The sequence below is a fragment of the Laccaria bicolor genome, genomic scaffold (genome assembly GCF_000143565.1).
Source record: "Laccaria bicolor S238N-H82 LACBIscaffold_3 genomic scaffold, whole genome shotgun sequence".
NCBI classification, from domain to species: Eukaryota; Fungi; Basidiomycota; class Agaricomycetes; order Agaricales; family Hydnangiaceae; genus Laccaria; species Laccaria bicolor.
In genome coordinates this window covers 204,696-231,173 of record NW_001889874.1, presented here as the reverse complement: position 1 = coordinate 231,173, position 26,478 = coordinate 204,696, and the positions used below count along the sequence as shown (strand labels likewise).

The 26,478-nt window shown below is 42.5% G+C and overlaps 8 protein-coding genes across 8 annotated transcripts; 4 read left to right on the top strand and 4 right to left on the bottom strand.

The window, feature by feature from the left end:
• Window positions 1–703: 703 nt before the first annotated feature.
• Window positions 704–3,558, top strand: LACBIDRAFT_322419 (uncharacterized protein; the record flags this gene model as incomplete). Its single annotated transcript, XM_001875924.1, has 9 exons — window positions 704–895; window positions 951–1,006; window positions 1,098–1,281; window positions 1,722–1,831; window positions 2,222–2,384; window positions 2,408–2,663; window positions 2,875–2,921; window positions 3,224–3,310; window positions 3,478–3,558. The coding sequence occupies 9 exons, from the start codon at window positions 704–706 to the stop codon at window positions 3,556–3,558; spliced, it is 1,176 nt and encodes a 391-aa protein (XP_001875959.1).
• A 4,450-nt stretch (window positions 3,559–8,008) lies between these two features.
• LACBIDRAFT_322418 (uncharacterized protein) lies at window positions 8,009–9,272 on the top strand (the record flags this gene model as incomplete). Its single annotated transcript, XM_001875923.1, has 6 exons — window positions 8,009–8,038; window positions 8,140–8,269; window positions 8,342–8,435; window positions 8,868–8,921; window positions 9,025–9,089; window positions 9,142–9,272. The coding sequence occupies 6 exons, from the start codon at window positions 8,009–8,011 to the stop codon at window positions 9,270–9,272; spliced, it is 504 nt and encodes a 167-aa protein (XP_001875958.1).
• A 983-nt stretch (window positions 9,273–10,255) lies between these two features.
• Window positions 10,256–11,894, top strand: LACBIDRAFT_322417 (uncharacterized protein; the record flags this gene model as incomplete). Its single annotated transcript, XM_001875922.1, has 6 exons — window positions 10,256–10,301; window positions 10,398–10,533; window positions 11,233–11,279; window positions 11,428–11,441; window positions 11,490–11,599; window positions 11,819–11,894. 6 exons carry the CDS (start codon window positions 10,256–10,258, stop codon window positions 11,892–11,894), a joined length of 429 nt encoding a protein of 142 aa, XP_001875957.1.
• Window positions 11,895–16,705: 4,811 nt separating this feature from the next.
• LACBIDRAFT_322416 (uncharacterized protein) lies at window positions 16,706–18,430 on the top strand (the record flags this gene model as incomplete). The annotated part of the gene is made up of 8 exons (XM_001875921.1): window positions 16,706–17,113; window positions 17,169–17,202; window positions 17,404–17,441; window positions 17,624–17,716; window positions 17,777–17,883; window positions 18,170–18,183; window positions 18,255–18,315; window positions 18,415–18,430. 8 exons carry the CDS (start codon window positions 16,706–16,708, stop codon window positions 18,428–18,430), a joined length of 771 nt encoding a protein of 256 aa, XP_001875956.1.
• Window positions 18,431–19,250: 820 nt separating this feature from the next.
• Window positions 19,251–19,640, bottom strand: LACBIDRAFT_308407 (uncharacterized protein; the record flags this gene model as incomplete). Its single annotated transcript, XM_001875486.1, has 2 exons — window positions 19,251–19,545; window positions 19,597–19,640. 2 exons carry the CDS (start codon window positions 19,638–19,640, stop codon window positions 19,251–19,253), a joined length of 339 nt encoding a protein of 112 aa, XP_001875521.1.
• Window positions 19,641–21,492: 1,852 nt separating this feature from the next.
• On the bottom strand, window positions 21,493–23,351 carry LACBIDRAFT_322415 (uncharacterized protein; the record flags this gene model as incomplete). The annotated part of the gene is made up of 7 exons (XM_001875485.1): window positions 21,493–21,668; window positions 21,830–21,925; window positions 22,530–22,550; window positions 22,675–22,700; window positions 22,772–22,800; window positions 22,829–22,896; window positions 23,219–23,351. The coding sequence occupies 7 exons, from the start codon at window positions 23,349–23,351 to the stop codon at window positions 21,493–21,495; spliced, it is 549 nt and encodes a 182-aa protein (XP_001875520.1).
• A 1,663-nt stretch (window positions 23,352–25,014) lies between these two features.
• Window positions 25,015–25,176, bottom strand: LACBIDRAFT_308406 (uncharacterized protein; the record flags this gene model as incomplete). Its single annotated transcript, XM_001875484.1, has 1 exon — window positions 25,015–25,176. One exon carries the CDS (start codon window positions 25,174–25,176, stop codon window positions 25,015–25,017), a length of 162 nt encoding a protein of 53 aa, XP_001875519.1.
• Window positions 25,177–25,245: 69 nt separating this feature from the next.
• On the bottom strand, window positions 25,246–25,728 carry LACBIDRAFT_308405 (uncharacterized protein; the record flags this gene model as incomplete). Its single annotated transcript, XM_001875483.1, has 1 exon — window positions 25,246–25,728. The coding sequence occupies one exon, from the start codon at window positions 25,726–25,728 to the stop codon at window positions 25,246–25,248; it is 483 nt and encodes a 160-aa protein (XP_001875518.1).
• Window positions 25,729–26,478: the final 750 nt, after the last annotated feature.

The window sequence follows — 26,478 nt, the reverse complement described above, 5'->3', positions numbered from 1 at the left end:
TCCTGAGACAGAAGTCCCTGCTAATGGGTCTTCCCGTTCTACTGGGGGTATTTTGCGTGGGCGTGCTGTTGGAAATTCGTTCAATATAGGTGACTCCATTTATGATGCGCCACAAGAGGTCAGACCCCTTTCTAATGGTCGCATTAACATCACAATCGTCCAACAACCTCCTTCTGGGCTTCTGACATACCATTGGTAACTTTGATCAAAGGGCAGACAGTATATCAACATGTACCTGTGCTCACTGGAAAGTGTCAAAGCTGTAAAACATTGTATACAGCTGATCATGAAAGATTTGAAGATACATCAACTGTTCAAAATACTTTAAAATGAGTCTATATCAACTCAGCCAAATATTTGAAAATTGGCCAATTAATCTGGGCAGATCGTCTATTTGCAACAGCAGTCATAAATGCTATGTATAACTTTCATGGTTCAGCATCTGCATTTTCAGAGTACTGGAATAATACACATGGAACCAAAGAACTTTCAATTACTCGTGCTCATGTCTGGCAAGCATTTGTTCAACAATCTGTTTGTACAATTGCTGAGGAATCTGGAATTGATGCTGAATTTGATGATGGTTTGAACATCAAAGAAGTTACTACTCAGGCATTTTCACTTTTGGGAGAAGATGGAATTATTAGAGCTTCTGAGAAACATGCATGTGATGAATGCACTCAAAAACACAGAGAGACTAGTGATGCAGTTTTCAATAATCCAGCAGCTGTTGTTGGGTGTTGATGCCACAGATGATGATATTCCTGCCTTGGAAGGAGCACCTGAAGGAATGGACATTGATGCACCTCAGGTCCCCTCAGATGATGAGATGGATACTGATGATATCCCAAATATAAGGGTGGTTGTTCTTGATGGTATAGTTATGGGTCCTCAGGTAAATAATTTTAGATTCTTTCTGCTGAGTTCATTTTTTTACAACTTTTTTTTAGCACTGTGCATATGACAATTGCACTAATGATCTCTCCAATGCACGTGGTGGATCACTGTGTGATATACACCACTTAGCTCTTGGTTCTCAATGCTTGGTTCGTGGTTGTAATAACAGAAGAGTAGAAAGGACACTTGCATGTCAACAGCACCAACCAGAGTGGCGTAAACATGCAAAGCACAGCAAACATCACAATCAAGCTGGGGTCCGCCGGATGTTACAACGCCCTGGTGAGAGTAATCCTTGGGAACCAAATCGCAGAGGACCAAATCCCCAACAACATGATGCTCCAAATGCAGAACCACGAGAAGCCCCCAATTACTTCCGTGCAGGTAGATTCTATTGTGTTGAAACTATCTGCACACCTTGTGGTGTTGTTATTGCTTGGACAAAGTTTGATAAATCAGAATCACCAACAAATATTTTAAACTTCCTAGGAAAAGTTTATCCAACAGAAGAATCAAGACCTGATTATATTTGTATTGATAAAGGTTGTCAAGTGTTTGCAACTGCAGTAGCAAATGGAAGTTGGGATATTTGGAAAAAAACTACTCGATTTATTGTGGATGCCTACCACTATATCAATCATCGGGTGTTAGATTTTCTATGCCGAAAATATTGTAATCCCTCACCTGGAGATGGATCTGCTCCAAACCTTGTAGTCATGGCATATGATAAGAATGGTAGAGCATATTTGAAGCGAGCATTCAATACACAGGTATTTATTACTTTATTTAGATTCAATCTCACCTCAACACTGTATTACATCTAGGTTTGTGAACAACTTAATGCATGGCTTGGTGGATATCAATCAATTCTCAAACGTATGACACCTGGAAATTTCAACTGGTTTTTACACACCATGCTGTTCTATCACACAAAGTATGTCCTCCACAAACAAGAGATGAAGAAATCAGATGAAGATGAGGAGGAAAACTTAGGTTTAGATGAAGAAGCTCAAGATGATGAGGACAACTAAATAGTAGTGAAGAGAAAGAGGTGTGCAGAAGTGTATATTAGTGTAAATGTATAGTTAACTGAATAGTAGTAAAGAGAAGTATGCAGAAGTGTATATTACTGTAAATTAACATATACTTGCATTTAAATAGAGGTTTTATACCTTATTCTTCTCATATCCTGTCCCATTCCACAGGAATACACAGGAATACACAGGAATTCCTGTGTATTCCACAGGAATTCCACTGGAATGACTAGATTCCTGCAGGAATAGGTGGGGCACTGTAAAGTACTGGTGGTGGGGCTCGTTTGCAGTTGTTTCGTGGGCGCCGGGTCGTTGTCCCTGGTGCTGGGTTGTCGTTCGTGGGCGCCTGGTCGTCCGTTGCGTCGTTCAGGTGGTTCCACGTCGCTTGGCGGCTCGTCTTCGTTCGTGGGTGTCCGTTCACGTTCGTCGGCACTCGTCTTCGTGGGCGGTCAGGTACGTTGCTCATGGGTGGGAAGAAACAACGACGACGACGTTCGTCGTCTGGTTGCCACGTCGCTGACTGCGACGTGGCACCTGGTTTGTCGTCAAAAGAGGGACTGGGAGGGGTCGACGTGTTTGCTTACCTGAACGAGGCGGAACGTCGGTGGACGTGCCGCTCATCGTCGTTCCCATCCATCCTGTGTGCGGCCCGTGTGACGGGCATTGCCATGTCGTTGTCCGTTGTCGTGGGCTTTGTAGTGGCGCGGTGGTTGTGCATCGTTGATGACGGTGGTGCGTGTCGTTGTGCGTCATCAGCGTCGTCGTCGTTGACGTAGCGGGCGGTCGTGGTTTGAGACGGTGGTGGATGCTGGTGGTGGTGGTGGGAAGGAAAGAATGATGTGGCAACACTGCAGCTGCAGCTGTCACACATGAGACGCCACGTGCCTCAAGGCGGTATATACTTACCTTTAGTTTACTACATTGTAAAGCCTTCATGGCTCAGGTGGCTTTAGCGCTGCTTATATTGACGACATCAAGAGTTCAATTCCTGTGAGTGTAAATTTATTTTTTACTTAAATATAGTAAGGACACTATCAATACTATACTATATTTATATGTATTCTAATGGTATAATATCCTTCCATGGAATCCATATGGACTGCTCCATGGAATCCAATGTGGATATGCCTGCATTCCATATGGAATCCAATGTGGATATGCCTGCATTCCATATGGAATCCAATGGAATCCATATGGAGTGGTGTTGGAGTCCATATGGAATTAGTCATTTTATGACTATTCCATATGGAATCCATGATGGCTATGGAATAAGAAACTGGCTGGGTCCTTAGCTAGCATTGATTCCATGGATTCCATATGGAATTCCTGGTGGATTCCATGGATTCCAGATGGAATCCATATGGAATAACCCGGGGAAGGTAAAGACCTCGTAGTCTTGTATAAGTTTGTAGTGTACAGTCAAATCTTTTAAGGCTACAAAAATTGGTAGTGTCTGCTTTTTTAGACTACAAAGTTTTGTAGTGTCCGCTTTTTTAGACTACAAAAGTTTATAGTGTCCGCTTTTCCAGACTACAAATATTTGTAGTGTCTTGCTTTTTCATTAGCAAAGTTTGTCATGTCCGATTTTTTTGACTACAATGATATCCTTGACTGTGTAGGTACATGAAAATAAAGAAGTTGACTTTATACAAAAAGCCCTCCATCATCCAGTCTTTGTACCTTGCAGAGAATTATAGTCAAGACTGACTATTGGAAAGGGTTGCATAGTGGCAAATGAGACAGGATGTCAGAGACTTCAAACTCTTCAGAGAGACCATGTGCAGAGATCATGTCAAGGTTGAATATGGTTGGCAGACATAGATCAGTGCCTAGATATGACCAGAGAATGGCTGGGGCTGCCAAATGGAAAGACAGAACACCACTGATGTCAAACATAACTTGGGCATGACATTGAAGGGTTTGCATTCTTTGACATCTCACTGTAGGCTATATATCTGATCTTCATGATCAATTGTCAGTATGTAACCCTTTCCCATAGTCAGTCTTGACTATCATTCTCTGCTTGCCTGTCCTGTCTTTCCATATCATGATCAGCAGTCACTATGTAACCCTCTCCTGTGGCCAGCCTCAACTGTACTAAGACTGAAGGATGGAGGGCTGTTTGTTCAAAGTCAACCATATACCATGTACCTAGATAAAGCCAAGAACACTACAAAATATCAGAAAAGCAGAGACTGCAAATTTTGTAGTCTTTAAAAGCTGACACTAGACCTTTCCATCAGAAAGAGCAAAGACTACAAACTTTTCTAATAGAAAAAGCGGAGACTACAAAACCTTTCTAGTAAAAAAAACAGAAACTACACACTTTTCTAATAGAAAAAGTGCAGAGTACAAACTTTTCTAAAGAAAAAAGCAGAGACTATAAAATTTGTAGTGTCAGAAAGCGGAGACTACAAAGTTTTCTAACAGAAGAAAGAGGAGACTACAATTTTTTTGTAGTCTTGCTTGTGTGGAAGTTATTGGTAAATATATGTAAACAAACTCTGAAATGAGCATCTGCAGTTCATTTTGAGTTTTTCTGTCTTCCCTAGTGTAATATAACACACACTAGATATATATTATAGTTATTGTGATGTTTAAGTGTGCATTCCAGAGATTCCCCCATGAAAAACGAGATGGATGGAGAACGGTTGATGATTTGTTATTACAAGTGGTTTTCAACACAGACAAATAAGAGGCTACAGCCGAAAGTCCAGGCATGATGGTCTTTCACATGCGCTTCTCAACATTATGCTAATGTCACAACATGTGATGTGGCTTCTCTCTTCAACCCACGACGACCACCACACGCCAAATACAAACCACGACGCCAACCAGACGCCAACCACCACCATCAGCAAACATACCAACCACGCCGCCAGCCACTACCATGAACAAATGCCCAGCACCACTGTCAGACGGAAACGACGGCCCACCACCCCGTCAATGAACGCCCACCACCGCTGTCAACAAACAGTGACGAGCGCCCACGACCCATCACTGCTGTCAACAAACGGTGATGAGCGCCCATGACCCATCACCGACGAACGGCGCGAGGCCTTTGAACAGATGCAGGCGACGACGAGCCGAGGTGAGCAACTCACCTCAACCTCACCCACTCACATCTGTAACACAGAAGCCAGGTGCCACATCACCGACAGTGACATGGCAACCAAATGACAAACGACGAATTTCAATTCATCGTTTGTCGTACCTGTTTGTTCTAGAACACCATGGTAAGCACCCCCATCCCACCTTCTTCCCAACCCACCTCGCTGAGAGACAGGACACGGGACGACGACAGACGCGGAATGTCAATGCGACCAGTACACGCGACACTGACATGACGACAGCGCACGCCACACGCGGCACCACAACCCATGGATGGCGACGAGGCTCACCACTACGCACCCAGCCTGGACACAGCACCGGACAACATGGAATGCGCCCAGGACACGCAACGCTGACATGATGATGACACGCAATGACGACAACGATGTGGGACAACGACGCAACGTCAACACACGGTACAGACACACAACGACAACACAACATCAACACACGGTACAGACACGCAATGACAACACGATGCACGCGACGACAACACAACGCATGCGACGACAACACAACACACACGACAATGATACGACGCTAATGCAGGACGACAATGAACGAGGGCCCCGCACCAACGGCGACGAGGCTCGCCACTGTCCCTCTTCCCCTCAACATCCCTCCTCTTCCACATCCCCTTTCCCATTCCCATTCCCCTTTCATTCAACATCTTCCCTACACCCCCTTCCCTTCAACCTCCCCTTGCTCCTGAACATACCCCTTCCCTTTCACATACCCCTTCCCCTTAACATACCCCTTCCCCTCATGACATCCCCCTTCTTTACCCATTCCCCTTAACATACCCCTTCCCCTTTTAACATCCCCCTTCCCCTCAACATCCCCTTTCCCATCAACATCCCCCTTCCCATCAACATGTTCCCTACACCCCATTCTCTTTAACATTCCCCCTTCCTTTCAACATCCCTTCCTTCCCTTTAACATCCCCCATCCCTTCTACCTCCCTATTCCCTGTGAAACACTTATAGTAAATAAGTTGTATGTAGCTATCAAATACACACCAAATTGATTTGGTCAGAGTGGACTGTTGTAAGGAACTCACAGGAATAAGTTGTCATCTGGCACAGCTGAACTAACTTAGCAGAAATCCTGCAAAGCTATGGTATGAGCATGGTATGAGTATGGTATGATCATGGTATGGGACCATGGTATGGTATGACAGTATGGCATGGTATGACAGGTATGGTACGGTATGTATGGTATACCATAACATATGGTATTAGTGTTCCTGCATTTTCTAGCTGATTCTCTTTTGTTTGGTCTATGTAGAGCACAATTATTGACTAGAGGTTGACTTTGTCAACAAACACCTCACTTCTGTATTTTAAATACATTTTGATTTCTCCAGATTGATAGGAAGTAGATCTAAATTATTGGAAGAAGACCTTGAAAATGTATCAAGTTTTCATTGAGCCATTCATGCTTAGCTGGTGGCCAAGTTGCACACCAAATTGCATGCTTTTAAAATTAATTGTATGTGGAGTGGTACTTAATGTAGTTGATTATCGAAGTGCATATTCTAGTCCAACCTGTTGGATAATAATCTAGCTCAAGTCCATGTGTTTGAAATGGATGGTATAATGTAGTGTTCAGGACTGATAGATAATACACACAATTTCTTGTTTTCTTTGCTTCTCAAATAACACATCACCACAATGGATGTAGTATTATGCATGCCAAAATCTGGGATCAAGCTCAATTGAACTGATTTTCAAAGGATTAAGTTTACTATATTGCCTCCTTTTGTAGCTTAATATCTCAGTAAAAACCTGAAGAACCCTGCCACAAAAAATGGCACCCAATGGACCAGTATTGCAGCCTGCAGAAATAATTTATATATTTTGAAAAAGGACCCCAGACACCCTTTGTCAGCTTTGGTATGATGGTATGGTATGGTATGACATCATTTGGTATGGTATGAGATGACATGGTATGGTATGGTAACATGGTATTGGTATGAGTGGGATATGGTATGGGTTTTCCATTCCATGGTACCATGGTATTGGTATCGAGCTCATATACCACCCCAGAATGGGTACCCTCAATAGTGTTTGAAAGTCCGGTTAGGTTAGGTTATTGGGTGCCCAGGGGCTCTAACCGAGACTGAGACCGGTTAGGGTTCGTTCCCAGACCCAAAATAACCTAACTGGACCGAAGATAACCAATGAAAACCGGTTAGTTGCAGTTACTAACCGGTTAGGACCGAAAAAATAGAAAATAGATTAAAACGGCGTATATTTCTCATATTCCTTGCAGTAAACATTATTGCCATGCGTCGTAGCTTTAAAACAAGCCCAAGAACGCTAAATTCGGTGAAGAATTGACAATTTTATAATAATATTCTTGAAAGCCTACTATTTTAGCCAATAATTTAGAGATTTGACCATAACTCTGTCAGATTTTTAGCGTTTCTCATGCTTTTAGATGCGTTTTGAAGGGGTATAATAGGGTCGGTTGTAACCGGTCATAACCGGTTTTTTAACTGTTAGTTAACCGCAAAATAACCGGTTATTTCATTTCCAGAATTGACTAACCACTAACCACGGTCCGGTTTTTTTGCGGTTAGGTCCGGTCTGGTCTCGGTTATTTTCCAGTTAATTAACCTAACTTCCAAGCACTAACCCTCAAGGTACCCTAAATCAAGGAATTGATGTACCTCATAGGTACCCTAAAATGGGTGACTGAAGTGGGGGGTGCTCGAACGATATCAGCAGCTGCGTTCAAGCGACCCGTACCCCACAAATCCATGAGTTATGACTCGTTGGGTGGGACGGGGATGGCGCTGTTGAGTGTGTCGATGAAGAAACCGTTACCCTTACCTGCACCTTCGTTGCTTTATCCCGCAGAACAGCAGCGAGGGCACCAGAGGGAGGTGTCGGCGGATGATGAGTATGATTATATTGGTGCATATATGGGGAGTGATTCGGGGAGTCCTGTGGTGGCTGAGTATGCAGGAGGAGGAGGAGGAGGAGGGCAGGGTGGGTATGGGGAAGGGAAGTTCACAACTGATTTGGAGGGGTTGAGATGAACCTCAGGATATTTGATATTGTTTTTGTATGACTTTATTTTTTAATGACAGTGTCTATTTTGTTTACTTTATACATGGTACTTGGATGCTTGTATGATGTACTTTATCAAGAGAGTTGTGTCCAGAACTGTGGAAATGGAACTTGACCTTGTGCTGAAGTTCCACTTGGTTGCAAGTAGGGGTAAGTTTCAGTAGAATATGGTAAAAAGAAGTTCCAATGTGAGATGATATGTGTTCTATGATGAAAATTCAGAACTCATTCATACATATGTACATATTTACAATCAAGCTCATCTTGTACTGCTCAACTTTATGGGTTTGATGAGCCTGCCAAAACAAGTCACCAGGTGAGATGAGGAGGGAGGGGAATGGGATGTCCTCCTGCATGCCCTCACTCATTTTCTGGTCTGTTCAGTTTGTACCACAGAGATACATGTTTGAAAACAATAAATTGAACCAAGATATTCAGAATGTTGGGGATGTGCCAAGTCCTGCCAATTTCCTGCAGGTGGATAAAAAAGGAAAATTTCCGTATTTGGTAAGGCATAGTAAGATTCTTTTCCTCCACTAGACCCATTCTACTATATAGGGAGATCAGCTGACAAATAATCTCCTTATTTGGTAACTTCCTTGCCACTGTCCTTCGATCTATAACACTCTGCATGTCCCTCACTCCAGGTGTGTCCATTTCAAAATCTGAGAAGCAATTCAACTTTTTTCTATTGAAACTGCCTTATTTGTGCTCTTCATTTGTTATCCTAAACTTCTTTGAAAAATAGCCATGCAGCTATTATACTTCCCCCAAGTCCCTCTAGCTGTGTCCTTTTCAAAATGTGAGAATCAACTACTCAACTTTCTGTTAAAAAAACCTACTCACTTGTGATCTTTCAAAATATTATCCCAATTTCAGTGGTAAATAGTTTCCTGCATTAGTAGCCAGTGCAACTGGCAGCATTTCAGAGTTAGTGCCACTTACATACAGTTTATGAACCACAGCCCTGGTGAGTCCTCACACTCTACAATAAAGATTGTGCCCTAATTCTGTTCCCACAGGCAGAGATGAGGAAGCTTTCTTCCAAGCCTTCACCAACCAGGCCATCAACTCCATCCACCATTTCCTCATTGACATCTACTGTTTCCTCCACATCAACATTTTCACCCTCCATCATGTTCTCTTGTTCTGAAGAGAGGTTTCTCTTTCAGCTTGTTGAAAGAGGCTTTGGGGAAAAAAAACATGTTTCCAACCCATCCAGGAGTGACATCATCCTCTTGGGTATGGCTGCCAGGCTCCCATTCTCTGACGCAATGATACAGTCAGCCAGACAGGAAAATGACCAGGGTCCCTAGGTCATACCTATCTGCAATTCAGGCAGGGATAGAGATATATGCAGCAGCCACTTACTCCAGTTAAGGTTTGGCAAGTAGAGCCCTCCCCCTTTATATTGGCTGCAACTAAACAGACTGTCATCTAGGCTGTCCACATGGGTCCTGACTGGTAACTTACACACAATGGCTCTCCGTCATCCAGACACCAGCTTCAAAGGTGGCCTTGTACTGGAAATAGTAATTGGGAAAGGTTACTTTGAAGCATTCAAACAAATACAAGGTGACAGATTTACTGCCCTCAAAATATCGCAAAACAGCCATTTGCCCAGACAAGAAAGAAAGAATATTCATATGAATTTGCAGGAACTTGTCACTCACAAAGTGAGCAAGACTTTGAGCTCCAAGGAGCACCTCTCAAGTCTCATCTCAAAAGTGCATAAGATCCCCAGTGCAACAAGACCATAGGCTCAGCAATGCCTCACTTCAAGCTGAATAACAGCGTCTAGGGAAAGTCTGGGAAAAGAGGTGAGGAGAAGGTCTAAGTGAGTGAGCTGCTGTGGGGGAGACAGTGTTGAGTGGTTGAACAGGTCACCTGAAAATTATAGATATTGTCACAGGTAACCTGGGGGTATTCCCAGTGCTACCTTTTCCTCCACTAGGACCATTCTACTATATAAGCTGACAAATAATTTCCTTATTTGGTTGACTTGCCTTTGTCCTTTAGATTATAACACTCGGCATGGCCCTCACTCTGCCAGTCAACTTTTTTTGCTAATAGAACTGCCTTGTCTGTCCTCCTTGTAGTTATCACCACAATTGTTATGTTCAATTTTGGTGGAAAATGGCCATGCAGCTATACATTATACTTTCCCTATGTCCCTCCTTTGGTGTGTCTTTTTCAAAATGTGAAAATCAGCTAAATAAACTTTCTGCTAATAAAACATACTTATTTGTGATCTTTGAAAATATTATCCCAATTTCAGTTGTAAATAATTTCCTCAACCTGCAACATTTCAAGGGTAGTGCTGCTTGTCAGATATATGGAAGGGCTCCTGTTGGTGACCAAGTCAGTAGAGATAACATGGCCAATAGAAACATTTTGGACTATGTACCATTTATGTCAGTCATCCTTCTTCTTCAGCTATGCCATTCACAGATAACCTTTCCTCTAGAATCGAATTGCAAGCCTCACTCCTTTCAAGCTTGCTACCAGTGTCCACCATGACAGAAAGAACAGTTGCCAGGAAAGCAGCAAGCATACTAGTGTTGAAAAAGAGGGAGAAGCAAGGTCTGAGCCAGCTAGTATATGGGGGATGATAATAGGATAGTCTGAGTTGAACTGGTGTCTGCACCTCACTGTGTCCTCCAATGCGATGGCACAGCAACTCGAGTTGTCTCAGCTCCAGGAAAAGAAAAGACTAAAGAGTGAATGAGCATGGTGCAAGCCAGCTAGTATTCAGGGGATGATAATGGGATAGTCAGTAACTGTATTGATGGTAATTGCACATGTACACAATGGTGCTGGTCTAAGCTTGTGGGGTGCTCTTCATCCATTCCCAAATGCAAGGTTCATCTCATGGATGCAAATCTGGGTTTGCAATGTGGCTCAGAAGGTGAAATCACATGGAATCATCTCTATATGATAGCATGAATGTAAGAGTGTATGTATATTGAAGGCAAAATAAGGTCCTGCTGGCTAAAATATTGAGAGGTGGCTTGTGTGATATACACAAAGGTATCATGAAAGTTTTGTGTGGCAGGGACATAGTGTGACTTATCATAATATGTAGTTATAGTGTTATATGGGTAGTAGTGCAGAAATAGGGAAGAGCAACCTATTTCCCAGTATCCTTTTACTTGGGTTGGTGAGTTCTAACTTATATTTCTATCTACTCCCACACAGATATTTATTTGTGCTTAAGTCAGGGGTCTTCCTCTACTTTGCAGTATGTCAAGCCCCTGCTCATAATAAACCATACTAATATTGTTCCTCCCTTAAATATGAAAACTCAGAATTCAATCAAAATGTAAGTGCATTCATCAGGTGAAAGAAAGGCATACTCAAATTTGAACAGCACATATGTATCACTTACCTCCAACAAAAGGACACTGCCCTCAATCTAACAGATGAAGTCATCCATTATTTTGGTAGCAAGGAGGAACTCAGATCCTTTTACCCATCAATGTGAGAGGTCAAGGTAACTCTACATCTTCTTGCACATACTGCCATTTACAAGTGAGCCAACCATTAGGGATATTTGCAGGGTGACATGCCCTTCAGTGACATCACACTTGACTTTGCAGTTATTGCAGAAGTGGGGCCTGCTACCTTACAAATGGTCCTGGTACTACATTGACTAATTGTTTTGAGTATTATGGGGCATGCAAATAATCAATTTGCCAGTATTAAGGGCTGCATCCATCAAGATGGTGAACCTACATTCTGGTGGGATGAGGGTGAGATTGAGGAGGAGGAGTAGGGGTGAAAGAGGTGGAGGTCTGCCTTCTGCTTGAATATCTAAATCACAATAAAACATTGACTTGTAGAAGCTTAAAGGGGAAGAAAATCTCCCACAAAAAGATGTATTTTGCAAACCAACTGGGGGTAATAACAGTATTCTGTCCTCTTCCCAGCGTGTATTATCCATTAGTATAACCATAAACTATGGGATAGTTTATATGATCTCTCCAAATTGAAAACTTAGTGTCTGTAATGGAATATATATTTTACAGGATGTCCCATGCCAAATTTGAGCTTGTTTGGCAGTCCTGTTGTCGAGATACAGAAGTGGATGGGGTAGGAGGAGGCATAGTCACATTATATTCCAAAGATATCTGAACACTCTGAAATATTTTTTCTACGGTCAATTGAAGTATAGTAAGCTGGTAAAGATGTTATTTTGGTCATTGGGTCATCCCTGAATATCTTTGGTATGGTGGTGCATGCAGTATACATATCATATTCACTGGGCAGGCTGTGGTTCTGGAGAGACTTGTTACACAATCTATGATACACTGGGGTATTCCATGTCAGGTTTGAAGTTGTTTGGCAGTCCTGCTGTTGAGACACAAAAGTGGGTGTGACAGGAGGAGGCATAGTCACATTATATTCCAAAGGTACCAGAAGACTCTGAAACATTTTTTCTACAGTCCATTGAAATATAGTGAACTTTTGGAGGAGTTATTTTGGTTATTGGCTCATCCCTAAATATCTTTGGTTTGGCATGAACTGGAGGCAAAAAGTGGAATCCTGATGCAAAGCCTGCAGGAACATGTCAGTGTAGGTGTGCTGAGCAGTAGAATTACTTGGTCGTATGTAGCTTTTGATCTCTTGTCCAAGTACTTCATGATGGAGTTGTGAATTTTCCACCCTGAAGTTGTACCATCTGCCAACTGACCGGTGGATGGTTTGAAGCAGTCAATTCTGGAAGTGAGATGTCATCAGTCACGATGTCGGTCCAGTCAGGAATGGGATGTTTGGATGGGTAGGGAAGGATTTTTATTGGGTGGTCTGTTGATCATTAAGTCAGATATATAGAAACCAGAAAGAAACAAAGTTCCTCAGCATCAAAGTCAAATACACCCCCTGAATGGTAGAAAGCATTATCTCTATCCAGCAGGGCTTGCAAGCAGGCACACCCAACCTTGTGACAAGGAAGGTGGGTGAGGGTATTTGACTCTTAAGTGATGGGAGGCACACTCCCAGAAACGAAGACATATATTAGTACCTACACCTGAGTGAGATGTCTGGTTCTGACGCAGATGTTATCTTATCCTAAGATGAGTTTTGCACTTGTGCCTCATGCTTACTCATCACCGAGCTTGCAAGCAGGCACACCCAACCTTGTGATGAGGAAGGTGGGTGAGGGTATTTGCCTCTTCCATAAGTTGGTGGATTTATGCCTGATGAATACCTAAAAACTCAATGTCAAAGTTTATGAAATACAATTAAGAATGTATTACTAACATTTTGTGGAGGAACAGGATGTGGACATTGTGTTTGAGGCTATGTGTTGATGTGGTGAGCATGTTGGGCAACATTGAAAATAGTGTTTACCAGTGTTTGGGTTGTGGTGTTTCAAGTCACCAGTTTCAGGTCCTGAATTCCTAATTCCTGCAAGCATGTACACCCACTGTTAACATGATACAAGTTTTCGCTTACCACTTCCCACTTTACATTTACCGACATCCATTTCCATTTCCTGCTACCAACATCCCATGGCCCATTTCCTGATGTCCACTTTCCACATCCGTTTCTGGCTGTCCTTTGCATATTTTCAGTACTATATATGTACCTTTAGGCTATTTAATAATTTCCAAATGTCAAAATTTGGTATATAAGGAGTTCCATTCCAAATTAAAATTTTGCTATGTCCATTTCCCACTACCAACATCCTGCGCCCATTTCCTGACATTCGCTTTCCACTGGCTGTCCCTTGCATATTTTGTGTTAACACTGACTTTGGTCCAATTTCCCATATTTAAATCTTTTGATACAACCTAATATACATATTGGGACATGTGAATATCCTCTTCATGTTACCCAAAACCCAACTCCAATTTGCGCTGATGAATCATGCTCCCACTTTCCCATGTTCAATTCCTGTACCTTAACACTGGCCCTAAATTATGACCAAACAAACCTATCCCCATTAAACAGTTTTTTTTGGCCCTATTGCAAATGAGGGTTCCTGTTTACTAAATGGAATTCTGACACCAGGTTCAGATTCCTTGACCTATCAGTATTGTAACTGGAATCAACCTTTGATTCCGCACATATATAGCAAGTCCAATGTTTTGTACCCCTTGGGGTACATAGCCCTAGTAGTATTACAACCTAAAAAACTGCCATGCCTGGATTTCTATACCCTGCCCATTTTGCACTCCCTCCCATCACTCAATTCCAACATTCTCAGGCTCATTCTGTAGTACCCATTCATGCAGTTCCAATGAACCCCATTTTGTCCAAATCCACCAAGAATTGGTATAAATAATGATGAAATACTGTGAAATCTAAATCTAAACAGATTTGATGTGGGACAAAGCTATTTTTAGTATCAACTTGTTCTGAACACTCTGAAACACTCTTATAGATGCTCCACCTATTCTACTCAACACTCCGCCCACTGTTACATGGGTGCTCCATGGTCAACACTCCATCCACATCATGGACACCCACTGTTGATACTCTGTCCACATCAGGAACACTTCGTCCACAGCATTGATGCTCCTCCCACATGATCAACACTCCTCCCCCAGAGGTCCTTACCTTCCCCAGGTTATTCTGTATGGAATCCATAGAATCCATGGATAATTCCATATGGAATCCATGGAATCAATGTTGGCTGAGGACCCAGCCATTTTCTTATTCCATAGACCTCATGGATTCCATATTGTATGACCATGGAATGGTCATGGAATGATTAATTCCATATGGACTCCAACACCACTAGCAGTACCCCTCCCCCTCCCACTGATGCTCTCCACATGCATATGTGGGGTATTCCCATGCTCTGTACTTTACCCTCCCCGGCTTAATCCATATGGAATCCATGGAAGGGGGGGTGGATCCCAGACATTCCAGATGGATTCCATGGAATGGCTGATGGATTCCATACTTTTGGGGGATGGATTCCATGGAATAGTTGATGGATTCCATACTTTTTACAGATGGATTCCATACTTTTTTCAATAAATTCCATATTATTTCCATATGGAATCCAGATGGAATGGTCATGGAATCCATATGGAATAAGTTCAAACTTAGAGTTGTTTAAAATATTAGTACAATCAAGTATTCACAGATTGGGTGTTTACAGTGTATTGAATAGAAGTACCTACATAAATTACATACATGCATTTATCTAACTACCTTCAATATCAAAGGGAGGGGGGAGGGAGTGATGAAGGGAGGGGGAAGTGATGGAGGGGGAGGAGGGGGTGTGGGAGAGGGTGTGGTGGAGAGTGAGGGAGGAGGGAGTGATAGGAATGGGGTTTAAAGAGGGGGTGAGGGAGGGGGAGCTGATGAAGGGGTAGGGGGACTGATGGGGGGAGGGGGAGGGGGCAATGGGGGAAGGGAGATGATGAAGAATGGGGGAAGGGGAATGACGGAGGGAGGAGTTTACCTATTGCCCATGTCCGTTCACGCACGTCTTCGTTTGTGGGTGTCGTGTCCCGTGCACTCGTCATTCGGGGTGGGTGTCGTCAGTGGGCACTTGCCGTATGTGGGCGCTCGTCATTTGTGGGCGCTCGGGCGTCGTTCAGTGGGCACAGGGCGTTGTCGTCGTGGGTGGTGGACGGTTTCATGGGCGATGGACATTGTTTTGTGGGTGGTGGACGTTGTCGTCGTGGGCGGTGGGTGGTGGACATTGTTTTCGTGGGTGGGGGATGTCGTTGGTGGGCGGTGGGCGTTGTTCGTGGGCGGTGGACATTGTTTGCGGTGGCGGGACGTCAGTGGGCGTTCGTTTTTGGGCGGCGGTGGTCGTTGGTCTTTGTCCATGGGTGGGCGGTCGTCCTCGTGTCGTGTGTGGGAGCTCGTGGCCGTTCATGGGTGGTCATGGTCGTTCGTGGGCGCTCGTTGATGTTGGTGCGTCGCTGGGTGCTCGTGGTCTGTTCGTCTTCGTCCGTGGTCCACCGCCCACATCTTCAATGGTGGTTGGGCGGTCGTCGTGGTCCTCAAGGCGAAACGATACGACGAACGACGAACGACGACACTGGTCGTCGTTCGTCGTCTGGTTGCAACGTCGCAGCTGGCGACATGGCACCTGGTTGGTGTCAGGAGGGACAGTGGCGGCGTGGTGACTACTTACCAGGCTGGGTCGACGTCGCATGTTGTCGTGCGTCGTCAGCGTCATCGTTGTCATCGTCGTCGTCGATGTCGCGGGCGGTCATGGTTTGAGACGGTGGTGGTGGATGGTGATGGTGGTGGTGGGAAGGGAGGGACGACGTGGCAACACTTCAGCCAAAGCTGTCATGTTTGGCATGCCATGTGCCTGAACGCGGCATATAGATACCTCTAGTCTGCTATGTAGTCAAGCCTTCATAGCTCAGTTTGCTTGAGCACTGTACATATTCACGAGGTTGAGAGTTCAATTCCTCTAGATGTAAAATTTATTTTTACTTAAATATAGTAAGGACACTATAAATACTGTATTCTAATGGTATAATAGTCATTAATTCCTTCCATGGAATCCATATGGACTGCTCCATGGAATCCATATGGACTGCTCCATGGAATCCAATGTGGATATGCCTGCATTCCATATGGAATTAATCATTCCATGACCATTCCATGATCATTCCATATGGAATCCATGATGTCTATGGAACAAGAAACTGGCTGGGTCCTCAGCCAACACTGATTCCATGGATTCCATGGATTCCACATGGATTCCATATGGATTATACCGGGGAAGGTAAAGACCTCCCCATGCTATCCATGTTGCTCCCAGTGTCTCTCCCCATGCATACACAGGCCATTCTTACACCCCATGCCATCAATGTTCTCCCCTCAACCATGCCTTCCCTCACCATTGGCACTGTTCCCCCACTATCCATATGTTCTTCTCTCACCACTAACACACTCCCACACATACATGCTCCCTCAAGCCTTGACGGATCCCGCGGCCTCAGATCCTCTCCAACACTGACTCATCACATGGAAGGGCCTCTTGCCTTCCAACAATGGGGAAAGTTTGCTGTATGCCACTGTAGATGTGAATGCATAGGCAAAGGGGTGGTTCCCCCATGCTTAGAAGGTAGTAACATATGCAAACACCCTTCAAAGAAGTAAGTCATTGCCTTAGCACTCAAATCAACATATGGCAATGTTCCAGAATGTCAACAGACAGCCCAAACACATTTGGTGGATGTCCATACATCATGCCAAGCCTTGCCTCCATGAGAGCCCAAATGACATTGTGGCAAGCATTGGAGAGGTGGAAGAGAGGCAGTGATGTGGCAAAGTGAGGAAAGGATCAAGTGGCACAGGTACATCAATCCTTTTGCCAGACCTTCATAAACTGACTGTGAGTCCGTCCTTCCAGCCCACAACGTGAACTGAAAATGAGATGTGAGTTCTGGGAGCACCACATCGTTCCTGGATAGTGATTGGCAGAAGTTGATACATTGCATTGAGGCAAAAAAAGATGGTGATGTTTGTCTTATTGGTCTTCTTGTGGTCACGCCACTCCCCTGATGCTCGCTTGAGGTGTACAAATGCCGCGTCTTGGAGACTGACTACATCAACAAGACACTCAAGCAAAGTGACAAAGAGCTTGGTCCCATCTTGGGTTTTAATGCTGTAAGTAATCCTGATTCCATTTTTTTGAGTTACCTCCTCATTTTATGTGCATATATGCAGGTAGAATGCCAGTGTATCTGTTCCCAAGCCAGCGCTTACTATGATTTTAACAATGTATTCAATGTCAATGTATTTGGCATCTTTAACACTGCTTGCAACATGGCTAGGTGGGTACTTTTCTCTCTTTCTCTCCACCATAATGTTAGTTAAAATTTTACCCAGCAACAACAAGGTCTAGCTGGCTTGTCCATCTGTCATTTTCAAAGCAGTGAATGTCTATGCGATGCCAATATCAACTCTTATGCAATGTCATGGACCTGACCATGGGCCAAATCTCTGAGAAAGTGGGTCCTTCTGGATAGAATTCCAAGCCTGCTTGATATCACCCTGATGGGGCAGTCTGTGCTTTATTTGAGTAAAATGATCTAAAGATTTTACAATGAATACATACAGTCTTATGCCAGGATGTAAGTGAAGGATGTCAAAAATCCTTGATGCTGTTTTGAAGTGACAATTGGACATCTTTTCAAAAATGCAGATGATGTGCCAACACCAGAGTCCATCTCCATGATTCTCCACAACCCCTGCCCTGTGCACAGGTGAATGAGGCAGAGATTCAAGCATGATTTGAGCCTCAAAGACCTCTACATCTCTGACCTCAAGTCCATAGTTAAAATTTTCTCTGTACATTGATCCAGCATGATTCTTACCTGAGAGTAGGTCAATAAAAACCTTTTTTCTCTCATATGAAATTCAGATCTGGTTGGGCTGTGAATGGTGTACCAGGGGCAGGGCCCAGAACTGGAGCAGACAAGGCTGGGATAGTCTTTTTAGCTGAGTGATAGAGGGTGGAGCAGATGTAGAACCCCATCTGAAGGGTGTTGAAGGTTGAGTAGCTGTTTCCAGCTGAGATGAAGTTTTCAGAAATTGACTTTGAGGAGTAGATTGGTCTGAAAGTGTAACTCTAAAGTGATGAAAAGACAGTATACCAGGGGCTTGCCCAGGGCTCAGAACTGGAGCAGACAAGGCTGGGATAAATATTTGTCTCTGAGTGATGGTTATTCACCATGTAGGACTTGAACCCTAGTGCTGACCATAGAGCTGGTGTCATCATCAGTGCTGTTAACCACTCAGTCATGGTGAAGTTGAAAGACAACCCTCTAATCAATGTGATATACTATAAGTCCATTGTACTTTGAAGTAAAAATTGGAAGAAACATTGCACAACACTATGTGCACTTGGAAATGCTGATAGTAAGACAGGCTGCAGCCAACATTTTGGCTAGATCTGGGGACTGAGTGATACTAATTGCAACTATGATTCACTAGGACAAAACTTATGAATCTTTGTCTGTGAACATAAAGAAAGTCAGTTTGAAACACTGAAGTTTCTGTAAGACATAGGGGAGATTAATTAGTTGATAAAATGGATTGAACTTTGGAATAATTGATATTAAGATTAGCGAATGAAAGTGGTTGGAAGGTTTGTGTAAGCACATCGGTTTTCATGAGTGAAGCATGTAAAAACCACCCTTCATCCCAATCTTATGGGAGTGGTGAAGTGGGCTACCATCCTCAACATCACTCTGAACAAGTGGCCAGCATTTACAGGAACCCTGACACCTATCTGAGGTGCCACAAATTCAGCTCCTTCCCAATCCCCCATGGTGAAAACCCATGTCATGCTTTTCCTACTGTCACTCCAGTCAATATGAACAATCTCACTATCCCCTTCTTTAATGGTGACAATGAAGAAAGCACCCTTGAAATTGAGAGTGGGGCACATAGCCAATTCATCCCCTAACCATGCCAAGACACAGTTATAAGCCCTTGAAAGTAAATGAGCCATAAATTAATGTATAAGTCGAAGAGCCACATACCTTTCTTGTGCCTTCCATTGATCAGGTAAGTAATGTCGAGTCATCTCAATAGCCTTGGGGACTACCCATCGTCCCACTAGATTGAGCAGCTGGTCTATAGCTGCTATTGCTCCAACTGACTGATCCCATGATTCACAAGTTATAAAAGGTGTCAACTTGCTTTGCTCCCAGACACCCCAGTGATAAGCAGGGGTTGCTGAGCAGGCTTCCTCTCATTTAATATGTTGTTGGGGGGAGAGACTCTAAATGTGGTCCCAGGCTGCCAGTAGTAGTGCCTGTGTCCAGGGGGAGACCACAGAAACACAACACAGCATAAGGTATGGGGGATGCTGTGGGTCAGTTGGGGGAATGGCTGTTTCAGAGTGTGGACAGCAGGTAATGGAGTAATGAGCATAAAGATGATTGATTGCCAGGGCTAGCCACAGAGGCCACACACAGGTGATAGGGCAGGTTTAAATGGAGTAATGAGTGTCGAGATGAAAGATTGCCCAGGCTAGCCACAGAGGCTGCAGGCCCACACACAAGCGATAGGGAAAGTTCAAATGGAGTAATGAGCATCAAAATGATACATTGCAGGCTAGCCACAGAGGCCACACACAAGCAATAGAGCAGGTTTCCAAGAAGAGACACTGTAAGGAAAACATCAGTGGGTGCAAAGACAAGGTAACCATGAATAAGAACCAGAAAAACAGAGGACAATTCTGATACCACAGGAAATATGCTGGACTCATCCCTTGACTGTCCTGCAGTCTCTATGAGTTTTTTTTGTTTTTTGTTTTTCTTTCTTTGCTTGATATTGTCTATTGAGAGGACTTTTGCAGACCCAATGACAAAATCTCCCTAAGATGGACAACTTTTGTCTGAGAGCTCTCCAACATCTTTTGGACCTTGAGAAGACTCAACAGACTGAACCATTGTCTATTGATTCACTAGCTCGTGTTTACATCACTCTCACAAGGTGCCCCAATAGTGAACTCAATTACTATGTCAATGAAATAACAGAATCAGTTGCTTGTGGACTAATGCAGCACCTGGTGGGACAGAGTACAAACATTGAGGTCATTGCCACCATCTTCTCCCACTCACCTCCAGCTTGTGCTCACTTCTGCCTCAGCCACCAAAAGTCTTCCTGAATTAACCTTCAAGACTCAGTTTGAGAATGAAATTGCACATGCACTCAAATTTATTCAATGTCATCCAACTTATTCACCTTGCATTCATCCATCTCTGATTCTGAACCCTCCTTACTCATAAAATTGGGTCACTCCACTTCCGCCTCCCTTACAATGGCCTGGTCAACCCAGGGATATCTTACCCCATACTGTCACCTTGTTTTTGACAGTCAAGTTTGAACAGAGATCTTTAATTCTTCTTAGCACACCTTTTGACACAGTAACCCAGTCTGCTGTACCTTCATTGTAACATTTGTGACAAAATTTCCAACAAACAACATCATGTAACCAGCTGCCACCAAATGATTGATTTCTGTAGATTGAACTGCTACTCCCATGGCTGCTGCCCCACAATATGCCTATGCTGTCCTGCCTCATTTCGAAAATCTTTTAAAACTGTTCAAAGACTGGTTTTGATTCGTTGCAACCTGTTAAATGGTCACATGTGTTACATACCCTTGTAACCACATTTATTACCTTTTATTTGGATTTCTGTTTCATCCAAAACAGTTAAGAATTGAGAAAGATGTAACCAAATCCATATTTTACCTGAGTCTCTAGGAGATGTAATTTGGTTTCAGTCATAGCTATGTCAAATCTTCATTAAATCTCTTACAAATTGGTAGAATGACGGGTATTTAGATGCTTTACTATTTTATATAAGCCGTTTATTTTTCAGAGTAATAATAGTCAAGATATAAATGGTTTATATTGGTATAATAAATTATACGCAAAAAAACCGGTCTGGATCGGTCTGAACCAGCTCCATAGATCGCGAAAAGACCGGTCCTAGGTGGTTCAGTTCAGTTCCCTGAATATCTGGGTCAGTCCTAGACCAGTTGCGGTCCACGGTTGCGCGTTTTGGGGGCAAAAAACCAGACTGAACTGAACTTGCAAACACTAATCTGGATGTCAATAGGGGAATCTTAGCTGACACCCCCATTGACCCTGCTGACCTTGCTCAGGCCAAGCAGACGTCAAAGGCCTCCAAGCTGTTAGTGGTGGGTACTTCCCAAAGGCATTTCAGGCCTGCATACTCATGGATCTGTTTCAAGATTCACCCTTGAATCCTGGGGTGACAGAAGCGATGGTTAATTCCACAAATATGAGGATGCTGGCAGTTGAAGGTGCTTGTATGTAGTGTTCGCAGGTCCAGTCTATAGAACTGAAAATATACATAGGACTGAACTGGACTGAACCACAGTCCAGTCTTTTTCCAGTTGCAGTTGCCAGTTGCCATGTTTTTGTAAATATTTAAAAACCAAAAAAGACCGATTTAGACCCGTTACAACCAGATTTTTATCCCAGTATGTGTTGGCCCTTACTTTCACACATTTCTACTTAATTTTTGGTCCCTCAATCATCAAAAACGGTCAACAATTGGTTGAGATATGGCCAAAAACATTTTCATATGCAATTTGAATGTATATCCTTTCCGTTTTTGCCATATATCAGTCAAATTTTTATGGAATTGCTTAAAGTTTTGATTGGTCTATGGAGAATTAAAATATCTATCTACATATGCTACAGTTGAGTGCAAAAAGAATGAAGGTTGGTTCATTTTTCTGGTTCTTTCTAAGAATCTATTGTAGCTCAAATGTATTTGTGTATTCTTTTACATTATGTAGTTGTGTTACACTTCCCTTGGTATGGACTAATTTCAGTGAAAGCTGGAGCCTTGAGAAGGTTTTTATTCTGGAGGCCATTTTTGGCATCTGAAAAAAAAAAAATGCGCTAACCGGGGAGGTAGCCAGAACATACCTCTGGTCAACCTGAATGAGCCTATCAAAGAATCAGTCAAAAATACTGAGCAGTTAGGTCTGTAGAGGCTTTGGAAAATGGCTTGTTTTGTCTAAAACAGGCCAAAAATGACCAAAATCACTTCAGTCACCCACTGACAACTGACTATTAGTCTTGCAAACTCCATGAATACTACAGGACTAAATGTCAGGGTGTATATCTATATTGTATATATTCTGGGGCTTGTATATCTCCACTTTTACCTAAATATATTTTGTTGTCCAATGTCACACTAAATATATTTCTAGTGTGTCACACACCCCAAAATATATTTCCCCACTGGAATGGACTCCAAATATATTTCTTATGCCTGGACCCTGAATTGTGACTGTCACAATGTAGAAATATATTTCTTGTCTAGGATAGACTTGGGATATATTTTGCAGCTAGGGTTTACTAAGGATATATTTTTTCAGGTACAAGGGGTGTCTGGGGTCCTATATTTAAGAGAAAAACTTGGGATTTTTTCAATATAGGGGATAGGGAATTTACTTATTATTTTGTAGGCAGAATACCCTCATTGGGATGTTTGTTGACAGATATTTACCAATAGCATTGACCCATGTGTAGTATATGCTTTGATGTGTGCACTATTTCCTAATTGGGCCATTTCCTAATTAAGAAAAGCATTACACTTTTTTCTGACACACCTGATGTCAGGCACAGTGCGCATTTGGGTGGGGAACCCTTTCCCACGCTTTTTGGACCAGAAGAGTTAATGGCTAGCAGGGTGTTGTCCTTGTTAATGACGATGTTCGCATATTTCCCAATTAGGAAAGTCATTACATAATATCAGTTTGGTTTGTAGTGTCCGCTTTATTCATTAGAAAATTGTGTAGTGTCCGCTTTTTTCATTAGAAATGTGTGTAGTGTCCGCTTTTTTCATTAGAAGAATGTGTAGTGTCTGCTTTATTCATTAGAAAATTGTGTAGTGTCCGCTTTTTTCGTTAGAAAATTGTGTAGTGTCCACTTTATTCATTACAACACTGTGTAGTGTCCGCTTTATTCATTACAAAATTGTGTAGTGTTCGCTTTTTTCATTAGAAATCTGTGTAGTGTCCGCTTTGTTCATTACAAAACTGTGTAGTGTCCGCTTTGTTCATTACAAAATTGTGTAGTGTCCGCTTTTTTATTACAACACTGTGTAGTGTCCGCTTTATTCATTACAAAATTGTGTAGTGTCCGCTTTTTTCATTACAAATCTGTGTAGTGTCCGCTTTATTCATTACAAAATTGTGAAGTGTCCGCTTTTTTCATTAGAAAACTCTGTAGTATCCGCTTTTTTCATTAGAAAACTGTGCAGTGTCCACTTCTTGCATTACAAAGGTGTGTAGTGTCCGCTTTTTCATTAGAAGAATGTGTAGTGTCTGCTTTATTCATTACAAAATTGTGAAGTGTCCGCTTTTTTCATTACAAAATTGTGTAGTGTCCACTTTTTCATTACAAGTCTGTATGTAGTGTCTGCTTTTTTCATTAGAAAATTTTGTGGTCTGCCTTTCTGATATCTTGTGACTCCAGCAAAACAGCTCTTCATCATTTGGAATTCATACACCAGTTGTGTTTTGACTGAGCATCAAGTGTCCTAACTTTCCCCTTGAACAGCATGTGACAGTAGCCCCAACAGCTGGCAAATCAATCACTGAGATTGTCTTGAAGGAGATCATGTTGAGGTTGGCTATGGTCAGACATAGATGAACAGAGATGAGTCCCCAGGGAGATGCAATGAATGTTGGACAACTGACTGAAACTGGCCAAGGGGACAAATAGGACACTTGATGCTCAGTCAAAACACAATTTGTGTATGGATTCTAAATGATGAAGAGGTCTTTGGCTGGAGTCAGTTTCTCTGAAACATTGAGCTATATCCCCAGGAAGCTACAATATATCAGAAAGGCAAACCACAAAGTTTTGTAATGAAAGAAGTGAACACTGCACACATTTCTACTGAAAAAAGCGGACACTACACAATTTTGTAATGCATCAAGTGGACACTACAGAGTTTTGTAATGAAAAAAGCGGACACTACACAATTTTGTAATGAATAAAGCAGATACTGCACACATTTCTATGAAAAAAGCGGACACTACAAAGTGTTGTAATACAAAAATGGATTATTCCATACTTTTGGGGGATGGATTCCATGGTTTTGGGGGATGGATTCCATGGTTTTTCCACATGGATTCCATGGACTTTCCACATGGATTCCATGACTTTTCTGATGGATTCCATCCTTTTGGTGGGTGGATTCCATGGACTTTCCATATGGAATGAGTTCATGGAATCATAATTCTACACTTATCCTATACTATTTTCAGCATGGAATCCATGTGGACTCCATGTGGACTCCATGTGGAATGACTTTGTGGAATAAAAATCTTACACTTAAAATTGTCTGTTGTTGTATTGATTGACATAGTACAAAAATTTGAGCTTTTATCTACTAAAATCATACATTATCATCACTACCATCATTATCATCACTATCATCACCATCACCATTATCCCCTTGTGTCATCTTTTCTTCCCTCTTTTTTATCTTCTCAAGAACATGTTGGGTATGATAAAACAACATTGCATGCAAAAACCAGTTGAAATTGTCAACAGTCATCCTTTTCAAAATAGAATCAAATCCCCCAATCCACCCATTCAATTGTTCACATGCTTGAGTATTGAATGCTCATTTCAAATATTTTTCCCCATCTTTTGTCTCTGCTTCAATAACCAAATTAGGTGCTGATCCATCAAGAGAAGCAGGGTTGCAATATTTTCGGCAGATCATATCTGTAGTGTGATGATTGATGTAATGATATGCATCAACCATAAGTCGGCTAGTCTTGCACCATTCATCCCAGCTTCCATTTTGAATGCTTGTTCTAAGAACCAGACATGCCTTATCAATGCATATATAATCCGGTCTTGTACTTTCATCTGGAAATGTATCTTCCATAAACTTTAGAATGTTTGTTGGTGACTCAGCTTTTGCAAACTTGACCCATGCAATGAAAACACCACAAGGTGCACAAATTGTTTCCACACAATAAGAGTGCTTTGGACTGAAGTAGTTTTTATTTTCTACTTCAGGAGCTTCCTCATCATGAGGTTGGACATTTCTGGGAACTTCTGGATTCCAGGCAAGATTTTCATTTGGTTGATTTAGCATTCGTCGTACCCCAGCCAAGCTTGACTTTGATCGAGACTGTCTATATTGATGCCAGTCATTGCGATGTTCATGACAAGCTTGAGTTCCGTCAATCTTGTTATTTTGACAATCCTTAACACAACAACGATTACAAAATTCTCTTTCATGGGTCTGACAAAATGATTCTCCCTTTCCACGAGCATTTGTAAGGGGTTTTGTACAATCATCAAATGCACAATGAGTTGGTCCCATAACAATGCCATCTATTACGACCATGTTCACCATGGCTGGTTGGTTTCCAGTATCAACATCCATTGGGTCATCTGATTCTGCCAAATTTTGCAGTTCTTCAGTAGCTGCAGCATCTAATTGAGGTACAGGTTGATTTTTATCAACACCAAGGACAGCTGCTGCATCATTGGCAGCAGGTAGAAAATCTGCAACTGCCTTGCATTCTTGAGTACACTCAGAGCAGGTGTGTTTGTCAGACAGCCTCATAGCACCACCTTCACCAAGAATAGCAAATGCATCATGAGTGAAATTATCAATTGATGGATTATCATTGGTTTCAAATGTGACCCCAGAAGCTTGAGCAATGGTACGAACTGATTCATGAACAAATGCCTGCCAAATTTGATGTCTTTCAATTTTGAGTGAGCCTTGTTTTCCATAGCTGTTGGTCCACTTCAGTCACCCATTTTAGGGTACCTATGAGGTATATGATTCTTTGATTTAAGGGTACCTCAATGTACCCATTACAGAGTGGTATGT